The sequence below is a fragment of the Sander lucioperca genome, chromosome 16, assembly GCF_008315115.2.
Source record: "Sander lucioperca isolate FBNREF2018 chromosome 16, SLUC_FBN_1.2, whole genome shotgun sequence".
NCBI classification, from domain to species: domain Eukaryota; kingdom Metazoa; phylum Chordata; class Actinopteri; order Perciformes; family Percidae; genus Sander; species Sander lucioperca.
The window spans coordinates 17,627,665-17,654,343 of record NC_050188.1 but is presented as its reverse complement, the minus strand read 5'-3'; the positions used below and the strand labels follow the sequence as shown (position 1 = coordinate 17,654,343).

General features: G+C 42.5%; 1 protein-coding gene across 2 annotated transcripts in view; it reads right to left on the bottom strand.

Moving 5' to 3' along the window:
* Window positions 1-25,077, bottom strand: part of jarid2b (jumonji, AT rich interactive domain 2b) — a 112,188-nt gene extending 87,111 nt beyond the window's left edge. Inside the window, exon 1 of one of the 2 annotated variants that reach the window (XM_031296242.2) lies at window positions 24,527-25,077. In XM_031296242.2, the coding sequence (XP_031152102.1) occupies window positions 24,527-24,571 (45 nt within the window). In that variant the 5' untranslated portion in view covers window positions 24,572-25,077. The remainder of the gene's footprint in view (window positions 1-24,526) is intronic. The other variant, XM_031296240.2, reaches the window with a different exon arrangement.
* Between the last annotated feature and the right edge of the window lie 1,602 nt (window positions 25,078-26,679).

Here is a 26,679-nt window from a genome sequence, read left to right as displayed (position 1 = left end):
GTTTTGTTCATTCTGGTGTGCCCACCCAATGATAGGTCTTTTCTGGCCATAATTACTGTCTGTCTTTAGCTGGGAAACAGTATACTCAAGAGGATGGGTCAAACCACAATGACAAACCACAGAGCTTATAATAATGAAAACAGAAAACACATTAACCAGAGCCAGAGTTATGTGTTCATCTCCTAAAGAACTTTCTGTCTGGCCACGTCACAGCAGTTACCATTATGTCATCTGCCCGTGCCCAGCGTCTGGGAAATCCCTCCAAGGGTTTCCTCGTGTTTGTCTCAGGAAAATGACGCCACTATAACAACTACAACAAAGCCTGAGGTCTTCATTGCGGATAGGTGGCACAGGAGCTGCTGCTCACATGCAGGAAATAATTTAGCTGATTCAAATGTGGGTCAGTGACCCACTCCAGTTATAAAAAAAAAAAAAAAATCACACAGAGGTGACTTCTGGTGATGCAAGGCCAGGGGGGGAAGGGAGAGAGGGAGGGAAGCTTGGCGGAGGTGAATGCAGGTCTGAGTCAGAATCTCCTGAATCACTCTTTCATGTCAGCGTCACTATCTAATGAAACCCAGAGGAGGTTTCTCATGAGGAAACATTTGTGTGCAGCGGGAAAGCATGGTATGCTGGAATCAGCGAAAACAGGCTAGAGTGTGCTGGGGGAAAAAGTTGTGCTAATGGTGGCTGTGTGGGCATGTTTTCATCAAGCTTTGAGAAATAGAGTTGACAGGTTTTGGTGCAGAAAAAAAAAAAAAGAGGTTCCATTGGTCATGAACGCTGCTGCCAGCTTTTCAAAGCTGTCCTTGTTGCTTTACCATACAGAAGAGGCAAAAACTAGATTCACAGATTTTGCTGCACTGTATGAGAGCATCTAGAGACATCTTAAGTAATTAAGGTATTCCTTGTCAGAGGAGGAATCTTTTCCCTCTCAGTCCTTCCTTCTTCCTGGTTATAATCATGACTTATTCTCTCCGTCTCTCTCACACCACCATAGAAGTTAGACAAGTGCCAGAGTGCCAGTAAAGCAAAGGAGCACATTACAGCAGGGTAAAGCACTGTAGGGCTTCAGACGTTGACTTAAATGGATCTTCCACTCAAATTTCACTTTGCATTGGCCTCAACTTCAGATTGCCGTTCGTAGATTCCACCCGCAAAAGGAGCCAAGAGCACGTAAAGACAATCAAATGTGCGCTGGTGTGTGTTCCGGCATGTGTATCCTTATCTCGGCTGAGCAGGAGGAGCGAGTTCAAAAATGATTTGCGATGCATTTGTCCTGCCTTAAAAGCATAACACTCCTATGCCCTGTGTGTACACTTCTGTTGCACTTCTCTTTTTGCTCGAGACAAAGGGTTACTGAAAGCAATCAATCATAGTGTGGCCCTGCAGCAAAATGTTCACATTTGTCTCTGGGGAAATAAATCAATCTTAATCTATAGTGTCCCTTTCATTTCACATTGACAGAAGGAGTGGTACGAAAACTAAATCAATAGGAGAAATGTTTTGTGGCGACAATGACGTGGCATTAGGTGTGTGTGTGTGTGTGTGTGTGTGTGTGTGTGTGTGTGTGTTTAAGCAGAGAAGTTGAGCCCTACACTGACATTCCTGGGTGGAGATGGCGCAGTGGCATATGACACATGCCTTTGGTGTGGGAGATCTGGGTTCAATTCCCACTGCGATACATCAACCAATGTGTCCCTGAGCAAGACACTTAACCCATAGTTGCTCCAGAGGCGTGTGGCCTCTGACATATATAGCAATTGTAAGTCGCTTTGGATAGAAGCGTCAGCTAAATGACATGTAATGGATTCCTGAGGTCAAGCATTTGATTTGACCCGAGAAACCTGACAGTGGTGAGGAAGAAAAGAGTATTTCACAAGATGACAAGAAATAAAAAAGGGAATAATGGCACATTACCAAACTATTTCTCACACATTGGCATCTGTACTGTAACACTGAGCTCTGGGTTATATTGCTAGGCTGTGTGTGAACTCTACACGCCCTCTGAGTTGGGGGTAAGGGGGAAAGTTGGGGGGGAGGGTGTAGCACTGTGACTCTGGCCCTCGAAAACCACAACTCCCAGGAGGCTCTGGGGATTTATTGATCACAGGGGCAATCTGGGAGTCTGGAGCTAACACAATCTCTAACCACACCAACTGGGAAAAGAAGGAGAATTAGTACAGAGGAGGGGAAGGTCTGTGTGTGTGTGTGTGTGTGTGTGTGTGTGTGTAACTATATTTGTGGGGTCCAAAAACTGGGAATACAGTATACTTGTGGGGACAGCTTTGTCGGGCCAAAATGCTCGATGGTGTTTTTTGCCTCCAACGGCGCCTTCCAGGCAGCTAACCCTAATCTTAACCCTAAACATAACCATTGCCGCGCTGCCTGGGAGGAGACGTTGGGGGCAAAAAACACCAAAGACCGGCCAAAATGCTGGACTCCACAACTTTAAAGGGCTGTTTGAGGGTTAAGACGTGGTTTTAGGATTAGGGATAGAATTAGGTTATGGTTAGGGTGAAGGTAAGGGTTAAGGTTAGGCATTTAGTTGTGATGGTTAAGGTTAGGGTAAGGGGCTAGGGAATGCATTATGTCAATGACGGATCCCCACAAAGATAGTGCCATGCACTGTGTGTGTGTGTGTGTGTGTGTGTGTGTGTGTGTGTGTGTGTGTGTGTGTGTGTGTGTGTGTAGATAAGTGTTCCTGGAGACAGGTTAACTGCCACTGTCTGCACACAGCGGAAGACGGGGCAGAGAGCTGCCGCCCCAAACATCCGTTATTTAGGGAACAGTCATTGATCTCGCTCTCGCTCTCTCCCTCTCCCCTCCGCTTGTATTCCCTTTCTCTCTGCATCTGTTCCCTCTCTCTCCCCTTCCCTCACACCTGCTCCCTCTCGCTCACCTCCTCCCTTCTGTCTCCCACCACTTATTCTGCCATCCCTCCCTCCATCACTCCTTGCCTCTCCCTTTTCTCCTTGCCAAGCTACGTCAGTCAGCAGCTCAACCACCAGGCAAAAATCACTCTACACTGAATTAAAAGTCCTGATTTTTTCCTCCGCCCCCCCCCCCTCCGTAAGTGGTGGGTCTGTGTGGCGAGGAAGCTGATTGGCTAGCCTTTACAGTGTGCTACTGATAGCCATGCAAACCTCATGCACAATATGAAAAGCTCCCTTGGATCTCTTCCACTTCCCAAGGATTGTTTTCCCACACAATCAATCCCCCTGCGTTTCTGCAGAATAATGTGATTCGCAGGAGACCTGTGTTTTTGGCCATAGAAGCGCCAAGTGGGAGACTCAGGAATTTTGACGATTGTCAGGATTTCCCCCAGATTGCGATCACTCACTATTCGGGATCTCTTTCCCACTAAAGCTTCGGAGTGTGGGGGAGGATGGTATTCTGTCAGAAAGATCCAGGAATTCTCTGTGTGTGCACTGAGTACAGTGAGGACTCAGTGGGGAGAGACGCCGGTACACTGAAGCCATTGTAAGCCAGCCAGCCACCCACACGTGGTGCTAGGCTAGCAGATACAGATACACTCTCATGACTGGGGGGGGGGACAAGTTGTGTGCCCCAAATCCACACTATAAACTAGCTTCCTGTTTTGGCTCTTAGTATCCATAGAAGTTACTCGCTTTTAATTGGATGTCAATCAAATCCGAAGTTTAATTGGCAGCCGCATTCCAAAGTCGCAAAGATTTATTACTTTATTTTTTGTTTGCCAAGATGTTTCCGAAACTGTCTCTCCACTGTCCAATATCAGTTTTGATTTTCTCCAGCTGTGGCCGATTCTCTTCATTTCCTTTGTGCATTGCATTCTGGGACAACAGTGTCCAACAATAGCACACTCAAAAATCAAGCAAATTTAGTATGAATAGAAGTTTGAGTATACTTAATTTTGTCACTTTTCCTGTAAATGCACGAAATACTCAACCCCTGCTTAGAACTAGTACGTTTTGTGAAAATGGGTTACAGATAGGATAGAGGTCTATTTTGGACTAGAATGCAACAGAACAATATTCATTTGAACTGTTATCGAACTCAAAGTCGTGAAACTAAGATGTCATACTCTATTAAGTTTAGCAGCTGGATGGTGTGTTTTGACTGTATAACAACCATCACATAATCACTTCATCACATAAACACCTACACACACACACACAGTCGACAACTTCTCTGGTGTGACTCTGAGCTGTGCATTATATCAGTACAGCTCATCACAATGGAGGAGTATGTGTCAGTGCATTTGCGTGTCTACTAACTGCACTCCCTCTTGTTCCCACACCTCCATTTACCACCGAGGTCACGTCCACCACTTTCCCGGCAAAGTGAATAGCTCCTAAGTCGATGGAAAGGCCGATACAGCAAGAGCAAATACGGTCTGTCGTTTCAAACAAACGCTACTCCCCTGCTTGCACACACCTACGCACACTGTCACTCACTTTGTCTCGAATACACAAACACAAGTTCTCTGAAATTACCATCTACAGGACGTAATGATGTGGCTTGCTATATAGACACAGCATGGTGCCATTTCTCTTTTGTTATGCACGGATAAGTGGGATCAAAGACACAGGCAGCATACTGGTGCAAATGTCAGGTTGTGTTCCTAACTACTGCTATAAAACAGTGTGACCATGTACGGTACTCTGTATGGTTAAAGTCAGGTTGTGTGAAGCTAATTTAGTGTTAACAACTGTGCAAATGGGGTTTAAATCAAAAGTTATGTGGAATCTAATTCATGGCAATCATGTGTAGCAGCAGACTGGACCAAATGTAAGAGGTCGTGGATGTGACTACTTTTTGGAAAACCAGTGGTGGTGACGTAACAAGGATTTTCCCCTCTTTAAGCTCTTGATGTTTATTGGTGACGTAGGCTTTTCTTGCCAGTTGTGTCATAATGAAACTGCTCTGAAATCAGGTAGTCTTCCTGTCAGTGCAGCAGAGGAGGAGGTGGTGCAGGGGAAAGTGTAAAGACGATGACTAAGATTAACACAATATCTGAAAATGTTTTGTGCAAAAAGCATCTGACTTAAGCTAAAGATACAGTAGCTTTTCCATTCATCTTGGAAAACCCAGTAGCAAACACACATTCAGAAGCCAAATTGAATATTCTAGTCTAAAGACATCATACAGTTTTTAAAAAGATTTTTAAAAGTAACTATTTTTCTACAGTTCCCAACACCTTCATTCAAAGTATTTTGCCTGACCAAACCACAGGAGGCCATGCAGGAGGCCCGTGCACTATCCCTTGGGAAACCCTGTGCATGTTTGCGTGCCAGGCATCTCTCCCGCTGGTTTGAATAATTATCTTGGGGCCTCTTTATCCTCCAGGCTTATTCAGAGTTGCTGGACCGTTGACTCACCCTTTTTAATTCCTTCGGGTTTTGGTTAAAAACGGGGAGACGGCAATGGCTCTTATGGGACTGCGCTTTAACAGAACTCACACTTTCTCCTCTTCAGGGTGTGAAAGTTTGTGGTTTGTGTCGACCAAGTCATTTCAGAAAGAAAACAAAAAGAGAAAAGAGTCCCTTGCAAGACAAGATGATGCACAGCTTTTCTAATCTGTTCCCAGTTACCCCAAAAAAATGGGGATTTCTGCTAATTGTGTACCGGTACGTGTTTTTGAGTCTGAGTAAAGGGTGTGGGTACCGAGTATAATACAGATATGATGAGAAATTTGAATGAATAGACATGACAGTTATTTCTTAGTTATGAGAACAGTCAGACCGTAAATGGAACAGTGTTTTTCATCATTTACTATAACTTTACCTTTGAGATGTGTTTAAATCTTACTAATATTGACCCGATTTCTGACCTACACTGAAGGTTTCGGGCTAGCCATCTCTGTGAAAGTGAAAGACACTGCCTGCCTTGTCACTTTTTCGTAGCTTTGTTCAAACTAGTTAGTCAATGTAACTTTAATCCATGCATGTTAGCAAAAAACAAATACAGCTAACATATATTCAAAGTTTTCCTGGGCTGAAGTCGCTTAAAGGAAGTGGGAGTAAAGAGCCTTAGCAAAACGCTGCGTTTCCGAATCAATGTTTTACTGATGCGACTAGTAGCAAGCAGCAGTTTTTAAATTGTATTTGGCAGGCCATTGATTTGAACACGTGCTGATCTCTCCGCTCATCTATATTCATTTGTACGCTTAAGACTTCTTAGGCCGAGAGAGAAAGAGTCCTTGTGGTCAGATGTACACATATATGCACACTTAAGAAAGAAAATGGTGGATATGTTCAGAATCGCTTGAGGGAATACTCCATATGCACAGTGTGTTAACATTTAACAGCATGTTGTTAACATGTAGCTTTACTGAGTGTGCGCTCAATCAACCAGCACACCTACAAAAGACAGATCAACATTAGTCAGTATCTAAAGACACACACACACACACTGTGTTCTCTGCTAAATATGCAAACATAGTTACATAGTTCAACAAAACGCAGCTCCTGCATGGTGTACAACATACACAAGGACATAGCTCAGCAGCCAGTAAGGAGCAATCTTCAGCTCTGGTTTCACTTCCCATTAGCCATTCAGAGCCAAGACAATACCCAGAGGAGGGAGACAGAGACAGAGTGCAACCCTGGCTTTTCCCCTCTACCACGGCCTTCAGTTTTCTCTCCTATATATGCAAGATGATATTTCTCACCAAATGTCTGATTACAAATAATTCCACTACCAACTTTCTCTTCTGGTATAAAAGAGAGTGTGTGAGGAGAGGCAGTCAACCTCCAACCTTTGCGACCCCAGGGAGGTGATGTTTGGACCATGCTGTGCATACAGTACTGCACGTGCAATCGACTTACATACATGTTGCATTAAGCGTGTGCCGAGAGATTAGTGTCCCATTCCAAACATGACCAGATTTACTGTGTTTAAAGCATTAATTGGGAAAATTGTATTTTTGTGACTGACCTGTTGGTGCTTTTAAAGAATGAAAAGAAATCCTAAAAAAGAAATATGAAAATTTAATCCTGCACATTAGGAATATTGTATTGTAATGTAATTGCACTGACATGATCCTATCTTGCCCAATGGCTAAGTCAGTCTTACCTTACCCCTGCCCTGAGCCCCTACCCTTCTTCTCCAACCTCCCTGGTCCCAGATTACCCATCAATCCCATTTTATTCCACTGGGTCAGACAGCCCACCAATCAGACGGCAGGATGGGAAGGAATATGATAGTGGATTGGCTCGTGGGGGGGAAAGGGGTGGAGTCGCTCAGCCATCCCCTAACAACAGCGGCGTGCTGTGAAATGAGTGAGTGAGCATGAGAGCCAGAGAGAATTCACTTGTCCAAAACTGAACCCATCTCGCATTGTTTTTCCTCTCTACTTCTTTACTCGCCTCTTGTGCCAGCGCCCTTCTGTCTTTCTCTGAATCTTTCGTGCACACTTGCTCCATCTCAACAATAGCCCCCCCCCCCCCCAGTCCAGTGCACTCCCCTCCTTGCTCGCTCGGCTGTCAGTCTGCATATGACTGCTGACTCTGTTGCTCACAGTGACATTGAACAGCGCTCTGACGGGGCTTTAGACATCACATACACACACTTGCTTGATGCTGTGGAAGCCGGGGGGAGGTCAGGTTGTTTCCTGGCGGAAGGAAGCAAATTACACACTGTGCTACACATGCCCACACAAGTGCATATATGCACGCACACATGTATGCACTTGCACACACACAAGTCGCTCATCTCGGGTTGAACGGGGTCTTTTGCTGACCTACTTCTTTACTCAGAGGCAAACACTGGGCACGCTCGCACTCAACACAAACTCTGCAATAAAGACTGCTGTTCGCATGATGTGAAGGTTTAGGATCAGGAGGGGCTCCTAACCTCACATTCCCCCCTCCCCTATCTTTTCTGTGGTGAGGAGACGGCAACAAAAAGAGGCCCTCTTCTGTAGACTAGAGGTGTTAACAGACAACTACAGCCTCAAGCAGCCATCTTGTCCGTTTGTGTGTGTGAGAATAATAGAATAAGAGTAAAAATTAGAAGCAGAAAGATGTATTGAGAGAGTGTGTGTGTGTGTGTGTGTGTGTGTGTGTGTGTGTGTGTGTGTGTGTGTGTGTGTGTGTGCGCTATTATCACACATGTGCCTTTTAAGCTTACATCTATCCAGTATGAATGTCATCATTGTATTGTCATCTTTAATTCTGTCCTATGATCCTCTCATGACCGTGAGAGATCTTTTTTCACTGCAGCTATGGACAGGTCTTCACAGACTGCTTTTGAACCAAACGTCCTTGACAGATTTCTCTGCCGCCTTTCTTAAAGCTATTCCTTTTAAAAAATAGAAAATGTTTGTTCAAAACTGATAGAGGGCTGTAGCTCTGCCAATGCCTCTTCTTTATCTCTGGAATGAAATCGAGCACAAAGTACTTGGAGCATTAACAACCTTGTCTTGGCCTCTGTCTGGGCCACTGGCAGGTTATTACTAACACCTGAAAACAACTCTTAATTTGTGTGTGGTAAACGGTCTTTCAACACATAGTTCAGCCTTAAAGCAGCCATATTATGCTCATTTTCAGGTTCATAATTGTATTTTAAGGTTGTACCAGAATAGGTTTACATGGTTTAATTTTCAAAAAACACCATATTTTTGTTGTACTGCAGTGCTCTCTCTCACTGCTGCAGATCCTCTTTTCAGCTGGTCTCTGTTTTAGCTACAGAGTGAGACCTCTTTTCTTCTTCTGGACTATCTTTGATTGCACTTCCACATGCCCAGTAGCTCAGATGTAGATCATGTCAGCTAGCTAGCTCCATAGACAGTAAAAGAAAGGCTGTTTCTACAATTTTGGTCAGTTACAAGGCAGGATTAGCTGGGAGACTTCTAAATGAGGGCGCACATGAAGTAGTTCTTTTGTAGATTATGGTGAACTTGTGTGTGTTGTAGCAGTGCTTTGCTATTGAGAACGAGGTAGCATGCTAGCGTTAGCATGCTAGCGTTAGCATTAGCGTTAGTATGCTAACGCTAATGCTACGAGCTAATGGTTGCGGTTAGCCTGCTCGTTTCGGCTTGTGACGTCACAAGCCGTGCAGATTTTGACCAGCTCACCCAGAGACTGAAGGCAGGACACATTCAGAAATCATATCTCACTCTAAACACCATGGATTGATTTTTTTCAAAGTTTGTATGTGTGTTGAAGCACCAGAGACACAACATAACACCCCAAATCCCAGAAAAAGTGTTTTTTTCATAATATGGGCACTTTAAGTCAACTGCCGTTCAGTCAAGTCACTGGCATACTTTGGCTAACTCTAGCACAAAAGTTCTCCTATCCACATCTCTCATCACCGAAGAAACCCACTGAACACTAGTTACACCTTTTCTTTAGGAAGTCCTGAATGGACACAAGTTCAAAAGTTGCCTCAAATTAAATGTAAAAAAATAATAATAAAAAATAAAATTGACCTTAAAAAAAAGTTGCCTCAAATTACAACTTCTGGAATGTGCATAGTTTTACGCTCTAAAACAATGAGATATTTGGGTAGACTTTCTGCACTAGAAGCTAGTTACATACAGAGTTTCAGGTGGTTTCCAGAGAGAACTTGATATATTTATAAATTATCTGTCTACATCAATGCAGTGTAACACTACCCTGCAGGTGTGGTGTATTTTTTTTTTTTTTTTTTTTTATTAATGGCGCTGCAGTTTGCCACGGTCATGGATTCATAGCTAACCATTTGTGCCATAACACCTGCAGCTTAAAAAGGTGAATATGAGAGAGGAAGAGAGGTGCTTCCCAGACACACAAAGGCCTTATCACAGACCTCCAACCATTGCACACACAAACGCAAACACACACACAAACACACAGGAAGCCCACAGAGGGGAAAGCATTTGCCCATTGTCAGGGGGTCTCATGAGCCCCCCTGCTCTTTTAGCCATGACAATAGCTGCATTGATAACACCAACCAGCTAGAGATATGAAAGGCTTAAGCAGAAGGGACAGAAAAGGGACAAAGAGAAATCGAAGGAAATTGGCATTGCAGCCTGTCAATGGATATCCATTCTGTCCTTGCCATGCAGAACATTTTCCCCTATAAGGAAAGTGAAGTCTTGTGTGGAGCAACGTTTTTCTCCTCTCAAGAGACAATACAAATAAACAGTCCACTCCTGAAAATAGCTGCAGTAAGATGAACGGAAAAAAAGAAAGCAGCGGAGATAGATACAACTTGATAACCTTGCGTTGTTTATCAGTCAGCCAGTCATTCAATCAGCCAGCCACTGGATGGATCAGGTTGAGCACACTCAGAATAGACTCCACCAGTGAGTGACAGCTGCCATCATAAATCAATCCATTTGACAAGTTATTCATACATCAACACCCTCGTTTATGGAAATCCTATGCAAACTGGCTGTCGAGCACTAGACACATTTACAAGGGACTTATCCAATTCCCCGCCAAGATAATTTGGTGTTCTTGCAGTGCCAAAGAAAAAAAAAAGATACTTTTTTATGCCAAGCTTTTCACTGACGAGAGGAGAGAATGATGAACTGTGCTAGCTTGGAGATCTGCAATTTGGACACATCCAGACATTGCTTAGTAGAGAAGGAGGAAGATGGAATAAAAGCTAAAAGTAGCTGACATTTTTTGCATGGAAATCTACAAATCCTCTTTACAAGAGGAGACAAATGATAGAAAATGATTTTAAACATCCTTATGAACTTGCAATCACAGGCACACTAGGAATTCTGGGCCTCATGTCAACAGCTCACTCCTGAGACTGAAACAATAAATATCTTATCCCGGTCATGTTACGGGGGCCCTGTGCCGTGTGCTACGGACGCAGTAACAAAACAAGTGAATGAAAGTGTGTATTTATAAAAAGGTATATGGTTTGTGTGGAAGGATGATTGACAGAAGTTCAGTGTCATGCTATAATTCTCATGACATGTGGTGAGTGTGCACAGTTGTAAATTCACAGGAACATGAGAAAGACAAAAAACAAGTTGAGGCAAAGGGCGAGGGTGTTTGTGTGAAACCAACAGGAGGGAATGGCGGGGATGCTGAGGCAGCTTCATTTCCCATGATATCACCTTGGCCACTAGCTCCACTCGAGAAGATACGCCATGAGGCTAAACTGACAGTTTAGCCATGTAAAAAAAAAAAAAAAAAAAAAAGCTCATGTATTTACTACAACAACCTTTTGTATTTTCCAGTAACAATACCACAATGAAGGTTCTGTGTGAACCCTAAAAACAAGCCTTTGACTTGTCACGTTGAACTATACTAATTTAATGCAATGAGGCACCAAACAATTCTCTTGTTCCAGTTCCAACAACACTGATCAGGAGAAATGGCATGTCATGTAAGCCGAAGTCGACACTGAGATTAAAAATTCAATATAGGCCAAGTCACTCGATATCACAAACATCATATTTCAGCCGCGCTAATCAAATTCACAAGCGTGACCTCTGGGGTATATTAAATGTGTATATAACATGTGTCATCTCTGAAATGTTTTGCAGGCGAGATATCCATCTACACCAGTAAATACAGCGTAAAAACAGTGAGCCAGCAGCATGCAGTCGCAGTGGCTGCAACAAATTCGCTTCCCCATAAAAATGAGCAGTGGATAGATTTCAGCGTGCAGCTTGCCAGAACCGCGGGAGGGAGACTAAATGATTATGTTACAACAACACAGCTCCAGCTCTTAGAAAACAACAATCGGGGCCTGGGTAGGATATTGTAGCCAGGTAAAATTAAAGGGGAGTGGGTGCGAGACAGGCTGAGGGAGGAGGAGTGGGAGACGGATTTTATGGAGATCATTGGTGGTGTGCATCTATGCAACTAGCATGCTCCAAAATTCATACAGTACGTCCTCTTTATGAGTTGACAGGCGGAGGAGGCAAGATTGAGATAAGCTCCTTCTATGTCCAAGCAGCTATGACAGACTGATCCTGTGCAGAATATGACCCGTCACTCAAACTCTGTTTGTGCCTTTTCAACAAGTCAAAGTTCAAACCCAAAACGACAGCACTTCCTCTCAACATACAGTGTTGCACCACTGGGGACGAAAGAAAAACTATGCCTATGCTCTGGCCTGTGAAGGGTTAACCGGCAGCAGGCTGAGTCTAATGCAGATTGTCAGGGAGATAAGATTACCAGTTACTGTGGTGGTTAATAGAAGCCACCACAGCCCTCCACTAACAGTTGACAGGAAAGGGAGGAACAGAGCCTGACCAGTCACACAAGAACCCCTTTTAGACCGCCACAGTGACGTGGGTTCAACCTGTCCATCTCTGTGGTCCTTGCACATACCGGCTTCGCAACCTTTCCTCCTGAGCTGGATTAAACACTGTGCATTGATTAGGGATGAGACTTCAATGTTACAGATGTTTAAAACACATTTAAGTGAGTTCCTGACTTCGTCTCTGAACCGCAACAGTCAAAGATTAACCTGACATAAGATCAAACATGCTGAGCGCACTTTCAGTAGACACACATGATATTCTAATCTCCAGCAAGAAAAATGGTAAAAGACAGACATTAGATCTATCAACTAAAGCAAAATGCCATGTGTCTTTTCAGGTTCAATTTCCAAAAGTAGCTGTGGCCAGAGAGATATCTACATTTGAATCTAGCTTACATCCTATGTTTAATAGGCCACAACTAGATTTGAAACCAGGTTACACTTTTTGCAAGAAAAAAAAAAAAAAAAAAAAAAAATCACTTAGGGAAGCCATAAATGATAAGACCATCTTACAAACTAGGCCTGCAGGAAACAAGAGTTATGACAGCTGTAAGATGTGGCAGGAATCAGAAGCTGATGTTGTACAATATATACACACAACATTTTACAATGCAAAATATGTGAGATTAAAAGCACAAGACAAAAGCAGCTTGACGTGTTCACAAATGTTAGTCAAGATGCCAAGACAATAATGAAACCAACATCCAACACGTACTGTGCTTCACACTAAAGTACACTCACTTTACAATGCAGCACAACTGCATTTACAATTCACCTAGGCCTCATAGTGCTACATCCAAAGCCTATATTCTCTGTATTCTGCTGTGTCCAACATGTTAAGCCTTTTAAAAGCCTGTGTGTGTGTGTGTGTGTGTGTGTGTGTGTGTGTGTGTGTGTGTGTGTGTGTGTGTGTGACTGCAGATTACACTGTAGCCAGAAAACGTTATGAAACAAAGCCAGGGCTTAGGCAAGGGAGTTCCTCTGCTTGGGGAGTTGTAATGCAGGCCCAGGACTTCATTCCCTGGCACAACCGCTGGCACAAAAAAAAGACAAGAGGCAATTAAGAAATGATTTTCACCTCACAGCTTGGGACAAAACCCTCATCCCTCACCCCACCCCTTGCCCCACTCACTCCTCTATCGCACACAAAGGCAAAGTCTCTGAGGCCTAGGGGGCCCGAGAATGAGAGTATAAGAACAGTGAGACAAGGTAAAGGAAAGATTGTATGCGAAAGTGATGGAGCAGGCAGTGTAGATGGAGGTGGAGTAGAAAGCAAAAGAGTGTGAGAAAAAGGTGAATAATGGCGTTGGTACAGTGGGGATGAAGAATGAAGGTGATGCATGAGAGGCGATTAGATGGCGTCAGTGTAGCTAGCAACTCACAGGAGAGAGAGGCGCCCACACATGTATTGCAGACTCTATCACTGGTAATGGACGCTAAAGTAAGCCTGGATATGAAGATAATTAAATGAATTTAGGCCAAGCACAGAGAAAAAGGTAGCTCAAAAAATGTCAACCATATACCAGAATAAGCTGCATAGGCAGAGCAGGTATAGCTATGTCACGAATGTGAGAGATCTTTGGTTGGCGCACTTACATTTAGCTGCTGTGGGTTTCCTTATTGAGTCACTCGACTATCTGGTAGTCGTCTACGACATGAATCCATTAATGTTGGCAGTAGAACAAACCAAATAGATTGAGATAGATAAAGTTTCTCACACTAACGCACTGTATCAAAGTTGCTCTAAATTAGTTATCAGAGTGATTTCTCTCGCAATATAATAAACCTCTGAGTCAAAGGTTTAGTTCGTCATCAGACATGCAGCTCACCCGGAGTGTGGCCAATGCTTAACATTGCTGGTTGTGCCTTTTCCTGGAAAGACTTTCAATTTCCTTTGTGACCTGAAAATTAGCTGCTGATTTCATGTCTAGAGATAAACAACACACATGGTTTATCTCTTCAAAACAGGCATTTACATTTAGTAGTAGTAGTTTTTCGTAGTTTAGCTCATGTAACTATACCGTCATATCATCCAAAACACACCCATAGCGTTATCTACCCATGAATACAATATTGGTTTTATGTGCGAAGGTGTTGGAGAGATTTGTCTCTGAGACTGCTTCCACCCCAATAAAAGGAGGTGAATGAAGTCCTTTTTTGTGCTACTCATAGCACTAAAAGTTTAAATCTGAAAACTCAACAGCAATGTGTATTTAGAGATACAGTGTCCCCGTTTACTCTGAATAATCTTCAGACATGCTGTGGACATTTGTTATTAGAAACATTACAATATCAAGAAACACATTGTCAGGATAAATCATTATGATGGAACACACTACACCGGCATAAGCAGATCTATACCTGCTAATGCTCATTTGTCATATTTGTCAGTGCATTTTGTTGATTAACTTGCTATTCTATGCATGAATAAGATGTATAATATATTCACGTATCACTTCACCTCAGGAACACGACAGGAACTAAAACCAGAATTAAAAACAACTGTCATATATGACTGAATGGTATGAGTAATATGAAATTCCACTCTTGATTTCAGGGACTGAAGGGGGGGGGTTTGTTCAAAATGAAAATGATTGTCGATAATGGTTAAATAACTGATCTATTGTCAGGAAATGGGCTCACACCATAAATTGTGAGCGCTTACCAGTTTCTTATGACTACTTCAATTTACTGAATAGACGTCATAACAGCTGGGTAACAAGAACACCAGATGACTTAGTGACCAGAAAGAACAGTATTAGCAAAAATGCACATTTTATATTCTGTTAGGGCTCTACAAATGGTTGTCAAGCTAAAATAATGTTTACTTTTATTTCTTCTTCTTTAAAATCAGTTTTAACGTGTGCTTAGAGGCAACGCTTTAAAGTCTTAAATTCTAAAAGAAAAAACCCACACAGCATTCCAACTTTTATACATAAAATTTCCTTCTCAACTACATTTTTACAGTTCAATGTTTCTCACTTAAATTTATCTGACTCACATTATTGTGAGATAGATCCAGTAACTTCCCCAGAATGCAGCCGGGAACCAGATGCACCAACAACAATCTAACTTTACTCACGCACGCACGCACAGAATCAACATGTGGTTACCTCATTTCCTATTCTTATTCTCAAACAATTAAATCTAAAAACAGCAAAGGCTAGCGTCAGCCATTGTGATGTGCTTTTTCAGGAGCTGCATTTTGTACAGTATGAAGGGGTATTTCGACAGATCGGTAGGCTGTCACTGTGAATATTCCACTTGAGATAGTGCCTAATTTAATTATTTCTATCCTCTTGGATTTCTTCTCCTTGACGATCACAGGTTGTGATTTCCAGGGCTGGGCTGGGCTGGGCTGGGCTGGCTGGGCTGGGCTGGGCTGGGCTGGGCTGGCTGCCCCCCCGCCCCCAGCCTTGTGATGTTTGATCCAGGGCCAGGGGAGGCCGGCCAGACATTCAGCCCAGACTCTGGCGCCCTTCCCTCAGTGTACCATGCACTCCAGCTCCCTGCTGTGAGGCCTGGAGGAAATCACGCAGCCAGGAGAATTATAAAAGCCCTCATCTATTGAGCAGAGGTTAAAAACAGGGGGAACAATACCTTTGACTCACACTCCGCTTCTCTCTGCGGATAAACTTAAAAAGCACCCATTGCTTAAAAAAAATAAAAAATAAAAATCAATATTCCTGCACCAACTCTTGTCAATTCATACAGATTTTCATTTAAATGAATAAGAACAACCCCAAGGACACCCCCAAAGTGCTTCACATAACAAGATTAAAATAAATAAACATTTAAGCAGAATATTACAGCAAATATAAACAATTTACTATCAATAAAAATGTTGAGTAACAGCCGAAAATAGACATATTGAAAATGTGTCCAACAGCTATTTAAATATTCTTTTTGAAAAGGCATTACAGCAAGGACAAGATTTATAGTGCAAAATGACAACCCCAAAGGGCCAGATAACGAGTGTGCATGCATGTTAGTATGTTGGGATGTGTGTGTGTGTGTGTCTGGCAGGGTGGTGTTGGAGGGGGTTATTTTACACAGCTGTGTAAGATCAAACTGGAGAGAAGATTCCAAAGTTTCCTTTGGCAGACAAAATCAAAACAAAACGGATGGAAGAATGCGAGATGCCGACTGAGTGGGAGACCGAGGGAAGAGAGCTGCAAAACCACCAGCAAACCTAATCATGTCGCTAAGCAGTCTGATCTTTGAAGTAAATGATTATCACATGCAAAAACTCATACTTAAAAATCCAAACTGAGTGCAGAAGACAAGGGAACAGATCCTGCCGATCGTGTATTGGCTCCTCCTCTGTTACTGCGAGGCAATTTCGCTGCTAGGCGAGGAGAAAATACCCCCGCTTCTTCTGTCCTCTCTCAGGCGCTATCCCACAGATAGCTCCCAACACCTCTTTCCTCCCTTTGTAGCTGCGCTGAGTAATAGTGCGAATGAGTTGAGAGGGAGGAGGTGAGAGAGATAGAGTGGAACAGCAGAAAAAATAATCCACTCAGTATTCTATTACAGACAAGATGGGGGGGGGGGGGGGTTAGTAATGCGTTTCTCATGGTAGTTGTTGGATGGGGTTGCAGGATAGACGCCAACAGAATGTGTATATATATTGACCTGTGAATCAAATAAACCGTTTATTCTGCCTCTTACAGCCCTCAACCACCCACCACTGCTACACCTCTTCATTGCTGCCGTGTGTGCTGATGCGGTGGGCAGCACAGACTACTCGGCAGCAACACCGATACACAGACCCTTCCACCAACCGGGGTTCAGCATTATAACATGCTCTTGTCCATTTTCCAAATACAGTTTGGCGGGCGGAATTGGTATGAGTGCGGGCCAGATGCAGTTAACACCTTTTCTGTAACCAGTCCGTTTTCCTCAAAACTCTCAACAACTTATACAACTACTTTTCTGCCTTAAATCAATAAACTTTGTATAAAACCTCTTTACACCACGCCACCTCTACTTCTTTTTATCTCTCAGAGAGGGCTGAAAAGTAGAGATTAGGCAGCAACAGTGGTCACCCAGCCACTTTGCTCCACTGGCTCATTACTCTGCTGGTTGGGGGATGGAGGAGGGGGGGTGGCATCCTGAATTAAGGCCTCCCTCGCAATGGGCCAAATGCTTGGTGAAAAGGGTTGCATTCGAGAGCTCTTTCACAGAAGAGAGGTCACCGCTCCACAACTAGCCTTGCATGCTGGAGAGCCACAAATGACCATCATGAAAAAGAGGGATGATGACAGTCAGATATTTTAGTTATCACAGGTTAAATACCCTCATGAGAATTAAATGAGAGTGCAAAAGAGGACCTTAATAGAGTGGCCAGTGGCTTATTGGCAGGAAGAAACAAACTGCTCCATCATAAAAAGAATGATTCCTAGATGAATGCACTTGGTAGGAAGCTTGTGAGACCATAACACATAACAAGAACCATTATGAATGAACTGAATGGTAAAACTAAATAGGAATCCCGGACTGGAATCTGATGAACCTGTACAACTAGCTATCTTCACAGAAAACATTACAAGTCAGCATAATGTATTTTGTTTTAAGAAGACCCACCGGCAGGAGGCTTCAGGATAAACCAATCTTCGCATCACAGTCAAGACATTTTATGATGTTGCCGACAAAGTCTTACTGGGATATGTTTGACAGTGAAACTGGTTTTCCGGGCAGAAAGAGAGAGAGAGTAATGGAGGATCGATACTGACTGAGCCTCTGCTCTGTTGCTTCATCCCTCAAGGCTTAATTCACTGGATGTGTAAAGACGACGGTGTCACAATAGGGGATCAGATGAGATTGACCACAGGATGAAAATATAAAGAGTGTTTATTAAGCTGATGTAGCTGGGATGAAGAGTGGGGAGAGGTTGAGCAGAGATTGGTCAAAAGGTTGTCTGAAAGATGTACATAATGGTTATTAAAAGCTAATGCTAGACTAAGCCACAATAGCGTGGCGATTCAAAAAACAACCTAATGCCTCCTATTTCAGCTTTACAGCTCTAAAAAAGGGAAGCCCAGGGCTAAGCAGAACTAGAAGCAAAAAGGCACCTGAGGATTTGTAAGATTATTTTGTGTATCTTTCTAATAAACAAAAAAACTAGATACGGTAAATATAACAACTCAGTCAATTGTTTTCTTTTCATTTTTATGCTATTTCTGAATGTCCTTCACAGACCTCACAAAGCCTGCAAGGCCAAACCAAAGACAAAGCTAAAGTGTTGATTCAGCTTCATAGGGATCCTAAATGGATAAGTTGTGACACACACACACACACCAGCTGTCTCAGCCCCCGCCTCCCCTCCCCCCATCCAAACCCACAGGAGCAAGAGGATATAAAATCACTCGGCAGAATGAAGACGCGCACGGAGGGAACGCACGTGGTGTACGTGAGACTGAGACACACACACACACACACACACACACACACACACACACACACACACACACACTTGCTGTCCACAACTGCACTTTGTCCAACTATTAGAGCATTTTATGCGATTACTCCTGTAAATGGCCTACACTGCTGATACCCACAAGTCACCTTGGTTTTAAGGTTGGCCTTAAAACCGGTTTCTCACCTACTGACTGCAGGTGTATACCTAAAGACCTTTGCCTCTGCATGTGTGTGTGTCTCAGCAAAGAGCTGGAGATTGTGCTCAATGCCAACAGCTGATAAGAGAAAAGGTCATATTGCATAACAGGAGATTGTGCCGTGTGACATAATGCTGTAGAAAACGGGAGGCAAGAAAAGAAGAGAAAGACAGAGACAGTAAAGGGTAAACAGGGAGAAAGTCTGTATTTGTGTCAGAGAAAAGAGCTGAGTGGTGATGCATTTGGCCACTGAATATCTATCGCCAGTCCAAATAGAAGCCGGCAGCTCACAGAGAGTCTGTAATGATGCAGTAAACTCTCTGTTGGCAAAGCAGACTTTATCTAAGGTGAATCTATCTAAAAGGGCTCCCTTCTCCTCATTTCAGCACAAACTTAATAAATACATAAATAAATACAGCTGAATCAAACAAGGCAAGCCAACTTCAGTCCCAGAATTTTTTCTGCCGGTGCTTGTTGAGTCGGCAGGCCCTGCGAGAGGACAGATGAGTCCAAAGGGATGTGAGGCCAGGCCTCAGTTCACGTGCCCCCAGGTGACAGGTTTCAGAGCAGTAGAAAATTGTCACTAAGACACAAAGAGAAACAAGGCTGCTAAACACATTTGGTTATGCGTTTTCTTATTCATTATGTGAGGTTTATAGTATGCTTTATATTCTCTCTGCATAGGGTGAGCGACACAAACTCCTGGTTTGTTTTCAGTTATTTCCCCATTGTGTGTGAAATGCTGGCAATCTTCATGAGGACTTATATTATCATATTTTTGCCATTTATTTTATGCCATGCTGATACAGTTTGGCAACGTAATTAAAGTAGCCCTGCTTTGATTTTTCCCAATTTGTTAATTAAAAAAAAACAATAAAGCAGGGCGATGTTACTTTCAAATTAAAAAAGGACCCTCCGTTGTCTTTTGTTTAAGGCTATCCCTGCCACATCCTGCTGGTTTCAAACTTGAAACACTCATCACTTTACATCATGCATGGGTATACATTTGTAGAAAAATGGTCTTTTCTAAATCGACAAACACATATGGAAAGCACTTTTATCTTGTACCGTAGTGCCTTTCACAGGTGACACCTGGAACGTAGTCAAATAATAAACAGGCAGTTAAACGGTACTTTTGCCACACTTTGATTTGCCCTGGTAGCCATAGTGATGGGGAAGGTTGCAAAGTGAACCATGCCATGTTGCACACGTGAGGAGAAGGGAGCTTATGAAAGAAGAATTTGCATTGAAACATAAGGTTAAATGAAGCACACTGAGGCTCAGGCACGGTGAAAAAACAACCCTGTGACCCTCTTCATGGTCCGACATGAGGCCCACATTTCATTTGGACAGCCCAAGAACGAGAGAGCGAAACAGAGACAGGGAGAGAGGGAGATAAAGAGAGGAAAAGGAGGAGAGGAGGGGGGAGTCTGTGCCTTTGCACTCTCCACTCTGCCCCCACTCTCTATTTTTGTTTCCTCTTTTTGTGCATGCTCAACGCACACACTCACAGTGCAATGGATTTCCAACTTCGCCCTCATCAGTTGTGCGCCTGATGAAACAAACACTGACAGCCTCTTTACATTTGTAAAGGCCCCTGCAGCAGCTGTGCTTGTCCCACACACACTATGCATGCACACAAACACGCACTCACACACACACTCACACAACCTTTGAATCAGAGGCCTAGCCCCAGCTGGGGCCTACAGGAAGAGCCGACTCTGCACAAAATGGCCCTGGCTGCACTCTGCCATGCTCTCCTGCTATTCTCGCACACATTCACAAACACGCACACACACTGTGTGTCATGTTTCGTTAGACAGAACAACACTGCCACACATTAGCGCTTGCTACTACCTTGGTCATTACACAGCACCTACCCTCAACCACCTAAAAAATGTTTTTTTTTTTGTATAATTTAAATGGGAGAACAGAGAGAAAGTGTGCTCGCTTGCTCCTGCAGTGTCACTCTGCCTGACATTAGTGACAAAGCATCTTTGGGGGAAAAGAACTGACAGGGAAATTTGGCTTTTCTTTTTGGTTCCGTTCACATTGAATACTATAAAAATAGTGGAAATGGTAATTGCCTTGTTTGCTTTTATTAAGGACTCATCCTCCTTTCAATAATTTTATGACTGATGGGTTTTAATATCATTCGCAAATAGTGGATGTTTGTTGGGTGCAGGGGTAACAACTCACACTCATGTTTCAGGGGAAATAGTTAAGCCAAGCATGTATAATTATTTTACGCTAATTAAAAAGGGGGGTAGGAGTCCTGTCTCAAAGCCTGTGGCTTGGGGGATCTGGACTCCTTCACATTGTTGTAGAAATGGCCATTTGTGAGCCTTATTTGGTCCTGACACACACACACACACCAAAAAAAGCCAATCTAATTTTAGAGTGCAAATACTATTGGCTATCCTAGTCTGGCTCAATTTTAAGTGGGGACTTTTGTTTCAGTTAGTCATCATTTCTAGGGCGCCTCCTGTTTCCTCAATTCAAGGGGAGACTTACAAACAAGTTCACTAAATCAAAAACATTGCTTTCTTTGCAATACTCAATCTACTTTTTAACAAATGGAAATAAAAATATGGCTAAGTTAATGTAACTAAAACAACTTGGTCACTGTAAGGTTAAAGTCACTGTAGCGGTTGAATATTCAAAAAGTCAACTCTGACTACAACAATAAACACGGAATGTTAATCGTTACTGCAGAATACATCTACAAATCTTAAACACAAGTGCTGTAATGTACGAGGTTAGATTAATTTTCTCAGTCATTTTAAACATCTGTCTTCTTTGGGATGACTCACATTTGTGTTGCTTTCCAACAAATAAATGTTGATCCCCGTACATTTCAGCACATTGTGTTACTGGCAAGGATGTTGTTTTGAGGTAACAGAAATGTATGTTGCTCATTAGAAGACATACAGATGTGTTGGAATGAAATAATTTTGTAGAGAGGGGATTCTTTTTCTCTTCAATAAGACAACAGTATACCGCGGACCATAGAAACCATTCCAGGGTGGTAAATTAAAAGCTTGATGATATGCTCTTCTGGAATTAAATTTTAGTGGATGCTATAGGCCTGGGGTCTTCAATGTTTTTTTAAGCCAAGGACCCCTTATCTAGAAAGAGACAGAGCGGGGACCCCCTACATATTTTATAAAATTAAGTTGCATATTAAACTGGGCTTACAATAAAAGCCTTTACATACCTTTTTAGTGCATAAACAACTAAGCTATACAAAAATTGTTGGTATGATTTTATAAATCATCTTTTAATGTTAAACATACATGTGGCACACTGAATCCTTAGGATTAACTGTATCTGTGGATGGTTACCTTAGAGACTAACCTACAGTATTGGCCAGTAAGCCTATCATCAATGTGTTTTTTTCACAAATAGGCTGATTTATATTTGCTAATAATATGTTGGATTCATGTTAAGACATTTTATTTTTTGGAAAAACTTTCAAAAGTTGCAAAGAAACTCCCTTCATCCATATGCCAGATGAAGGTCTAGTATCGAAACGTTGCCTACTATTGAATTTATTTTTTGCAAGTTTTTTGTGCGTGACTCTTTTCAACTTCTGACCTACTCATCCCCCTCTGACGCACCTGTCTCACATTATAGATGTACACAGTATGTTTCTGTACTGAAAAAAAAAACGTAACAATTTGGAGGCCCCCCCTGCAGTAACTCCGAGGACCCCTTAGGGGCCCCGGACCCCCTGTTGAAGATCTCTGCTATAGGCTATATATATATTTGTTCACACTTTTAGCAGCACATCTAGTTCTAAAGAGACAGAAACCACAGGGACACTGAGAAAAAGTTATTGATAAAAGTGCCATTAAGATTATTAGCAGACATATTTAAACTATGCTATGATTCCACATGATATGTATATAATTCTCTATACTTGTTGAGAGAAACAGAAAATCCCCAGCTAAATTAAAATCCAGGCAAGAATGCATGGAAACAAACCTATTTGTCCAATTGTTCGCTAACTCCCACAAACCTGTTGCTCAGTTTGGCCTTTTGCAATATTATCTTTCAGCACACAATAAAAGTGACAAATTGTTCCGTTTGAAAATCCAACCAGTAACCGTAACTGTATGCAGTAGGAAACACTTTAAAAGACACTCCACGTGTTGTTTGGATGGGGGTGGTTAACTCTACTGACTTCAGCTTCAGAGCATTAGCAGATATGATATGCCTTGTGCAATTAAACGCAACAAATGTGCCCATAAGGGCAAGTGACGATAATTTACAGCGACAGTCTATAGACATAGGCCTACATCAAAGTGCAAAAAAACTTTAAAAGCCCAGACATACAGAGGCCCGACCAGCGTCTTCACGAAAAACGATACATGGTAACTTAGTCGAGTGATATGCTGAGCCATTCACACTTTGCGAGATTAAAAGTATTCGTTTCATTCATGAAGGAGGTCAAATAGGTCTTCACCAGACCAAAGACTACAATATTAAACCAAGTCTAACCTGAACTGTTTTATTTCATAGCACCTTCCCCATAAATTCACCAGTGTTACTTGCAGAAAGAAAATGGTTGCTTCTTGGTATCGCTTCATACATGAGCCCCTGCAATGCGACTGAACACAGCCTCTTTAAAAGATTGGATCATTTAGAAACATTGTGCTCAACCATGACGACCATGTAATGTGCAGTTTAATGTGAATTCGGTAGCTGAGGACGAGACCCAACCGCTTGTAAGCTAATCCCCCGTAGTATTGCAAAAAAATGGAGTTATTCCTCAACGGGCTGCTGCAATATCTGTTCGTTCGCAGAGGTCACACGGAGACCTGCAGATTTACAGAGACCCTGGCGGACGTAACATTATAGTAGGACTAATAGCAACGACAATCGCATAACAACAAACCAAGAGTGTCCCCACACCGTTTCAGGTGTTGGAAATTGAACGAATATGCTGAAATGCATGACCCCCTTTCCTCCTGCTCTCCCTCACTCTTCATGGAGAAAATTAAAGAGCCACAACAGTCCGCGAAACATGTCGGTTTGCCAGCCCTACAGCAAAAACACAACACCGGCAGACACAATGCTACCTTTACCATGAAATATACACGTAAGCTTCAGCGTGAGAAATGTTTTACACATATATTCTCAAGGTAAGAGGTCAGTTTAAAACGGAGATTAAATGCTCAGCATGGGACGAAATGGAAGCCGAAATAGCTGAGCCATGGCCGACAGGCTTGTCTTCACGGATCTGAACAGGAAAAAATGGGGCGCTAACAAAAGCATTTTCTGAAAACAGTTTGCCAAGTCTCTTAATTCCCAACCTTTCATAGCTTTATCATATAGCCAAGACACACTATACATGCCCCCCTCACGAGTTAAAACGAGTCAAAATGAGAGAAGCAATCCCCCAAAGCACCCGATGTTCAAATAGCCTAAATATGCCTGATGTCGAAGAAACGCTGCATCACAGACATTGAATAAATATTGCTGTCTCTTTAAATATAAGTATGTAATTGTTAACACGTTGAGGTAACTTACATACGTTACCTTTTAAAGGCTATTCGACCCAAATAGTACACAAACTGCCTGATGGTAACCTTCACAATCCGTGATGAAAGTTTATGCATTTTCATCGAGACGAGCAAGGCAAACTTGAATAGAGCGATTGCATCCGTGAGCAATAAGGGCAAAAATGTGTTTTTACTTACATATTTCTTTTGAATGATATTCCTCTTAGGTCGTTCCTTGCTCATTATGCAATCCCAAAAAAAATGTTTGGCTATAGAGAGAATGGCCACATGAATTTCTTTCTTTGATTCTCGTCTCTCACGGAGCACCACCAAATGACGATTTAAATCCCCGGCTCTGTAGGAAAAGCTTGCTGGCTTTGCAGAATCCTCCTTCGATGTTTCCCTTAAACTATTCGGATATAAATCCCAAAAATTCAAGGGTCGACGACGGACAGAGACGGACTAGACCCAAACTCACTTGGGGCTAACATAGTCAAAACAAATGCACAATAAGTTCCATTCGCCAAAACAGCTCGGCTTCTCGTCTCTGCGCACTCGCTCCCGGCTCTTTTCAAATGCATTAATATACTTGAGGTGATGTCAACAAGTTACATCTTGTTTGAGGTGACGACACGATGAGAAATTAATAAATAAAAATTGAAAGATAAAACGTTAGGTGTCACGTATTTTTAGCTGGAGCCTGCGGTCGACGAGAGAGCTCTCCAGCGGCACACTGCTCTACTGACTGAGAGCAGCTCCTTTCTTCCCCAGCTTCAGCCTCTCAGCCTATCACATCCTTCACCATTCAGCGGCAACTTTAAACTCCCAATGAGACAGCCATGAAGCCACATATTCCTATACCATAATATTTCATGGACTTGTACTGTGTTTGTGGTAATTGCAACTGACAGTTTATAGTGATCTTACAATAAATGGTGCGTTTTAACTCCTGTAATATTGATTTTAGGGTTTCTGTGGCGTGCCAAGGAAACATGGGTGGTCATAAGTAAGTTTTATACTTCCCCTATTTTAAATCATATATCTTAATATTCCTATGGAGGTGATGTGTGTAAGCTCAATGAAAATGTACCTTAGATTGATTCTTTTATTTCCTATCATGATCTCATAAGGAACAAATACATGTTTTTGATATACTGTTTTTATTGTAGGTGTGGTAGTTTTACTTTTTTTGTTTGCAGCAAAAACAGTCATATTTAGGCTAAAAGAAGAATACTCAGAAGATGCTAGGGGACAATGTAGTGGTTCCCAAATTTGTATGTAAATATCAGCCCCAAACTCCCAACCCCCACTCTCCACACCACCCCCGCAATCTGATGGTGGTTAAACATTAGAGTATAGATTTGCATTTAAAATGCTGTCAGGAACCCTAGTAGTTTGGGGGTTTTAGTTGTAGTTTAGTTAGTATGGAAAGCCTCCACTCTATGTTAGTAACAGAGCAGAAAGAGTGAAGTCAGTGTTCAAAAAAGTAATTTATACACATTTGTTTCCTGAGTTCAGTAAAATACATTAGTAATCAGATTAAGCTCTTGCCTCTGGAGCATTATAGCCGGGGGCAGGGGTGTCAGACTGGGGGGGGGGCAGAAACCCCTTTTTCCACCAAAATAAGTGTGTGTTTTTTATACGTGTGTAAACCTGCCTCCAGAAATAGGTGATAGACTCCTTTCCTATTGCCAGTAGACGAGTATGCCTTTCTGTTTATTTTCTGGCCTGTCATGCTCAACATCACATCTGCGCCGAAAACTGGGTTAGTAAACATTCGAAAGCAGCATGGAGGCCAGTGGGAATGTTACAGTGGTTGCTTCTTTTTTTGTATCTGTTACTTATTCAGTCTCTCTTTCAAACTCGGTGCCGACTAATTTCGAACAATGTCCAAGCGTTGCTTGGGTCGAGACGGACAGAAGTTACCAATGGCGGCGACACCCGTCTTTGCATCGTGCCGGAAAAGGGGCCAAAATTACCGTGTCCACCTGGGTGTTATGTTTCTATCACTGCCATCAGAGCTGGAGCCGGTAAATGATTATAGGAACACATTGTTGTGCCTTATTTACTTTTACCTGAGTGCATAAAGCGGCTGCATATTTTGAGATTATCTCTCCAGTTTTCATGCACAGATTTTCAAACCTTACACCCAAATCTTTGAGAATTTTCTCAAAGATTTGGGTGTAAGGTATGCGTATCAGGACTCATACATATTTGTTCAGGTAATATTTACACTTTTGTGTTATTCACTTTTCTATGACTGTTGTTGAGCTGGCTGGGTGTCCTCATCCCCCTCACTAGAAGTGGGCTCGCTGTGTCATTATTCTAATATACTGAGTGGGACGGTTGCT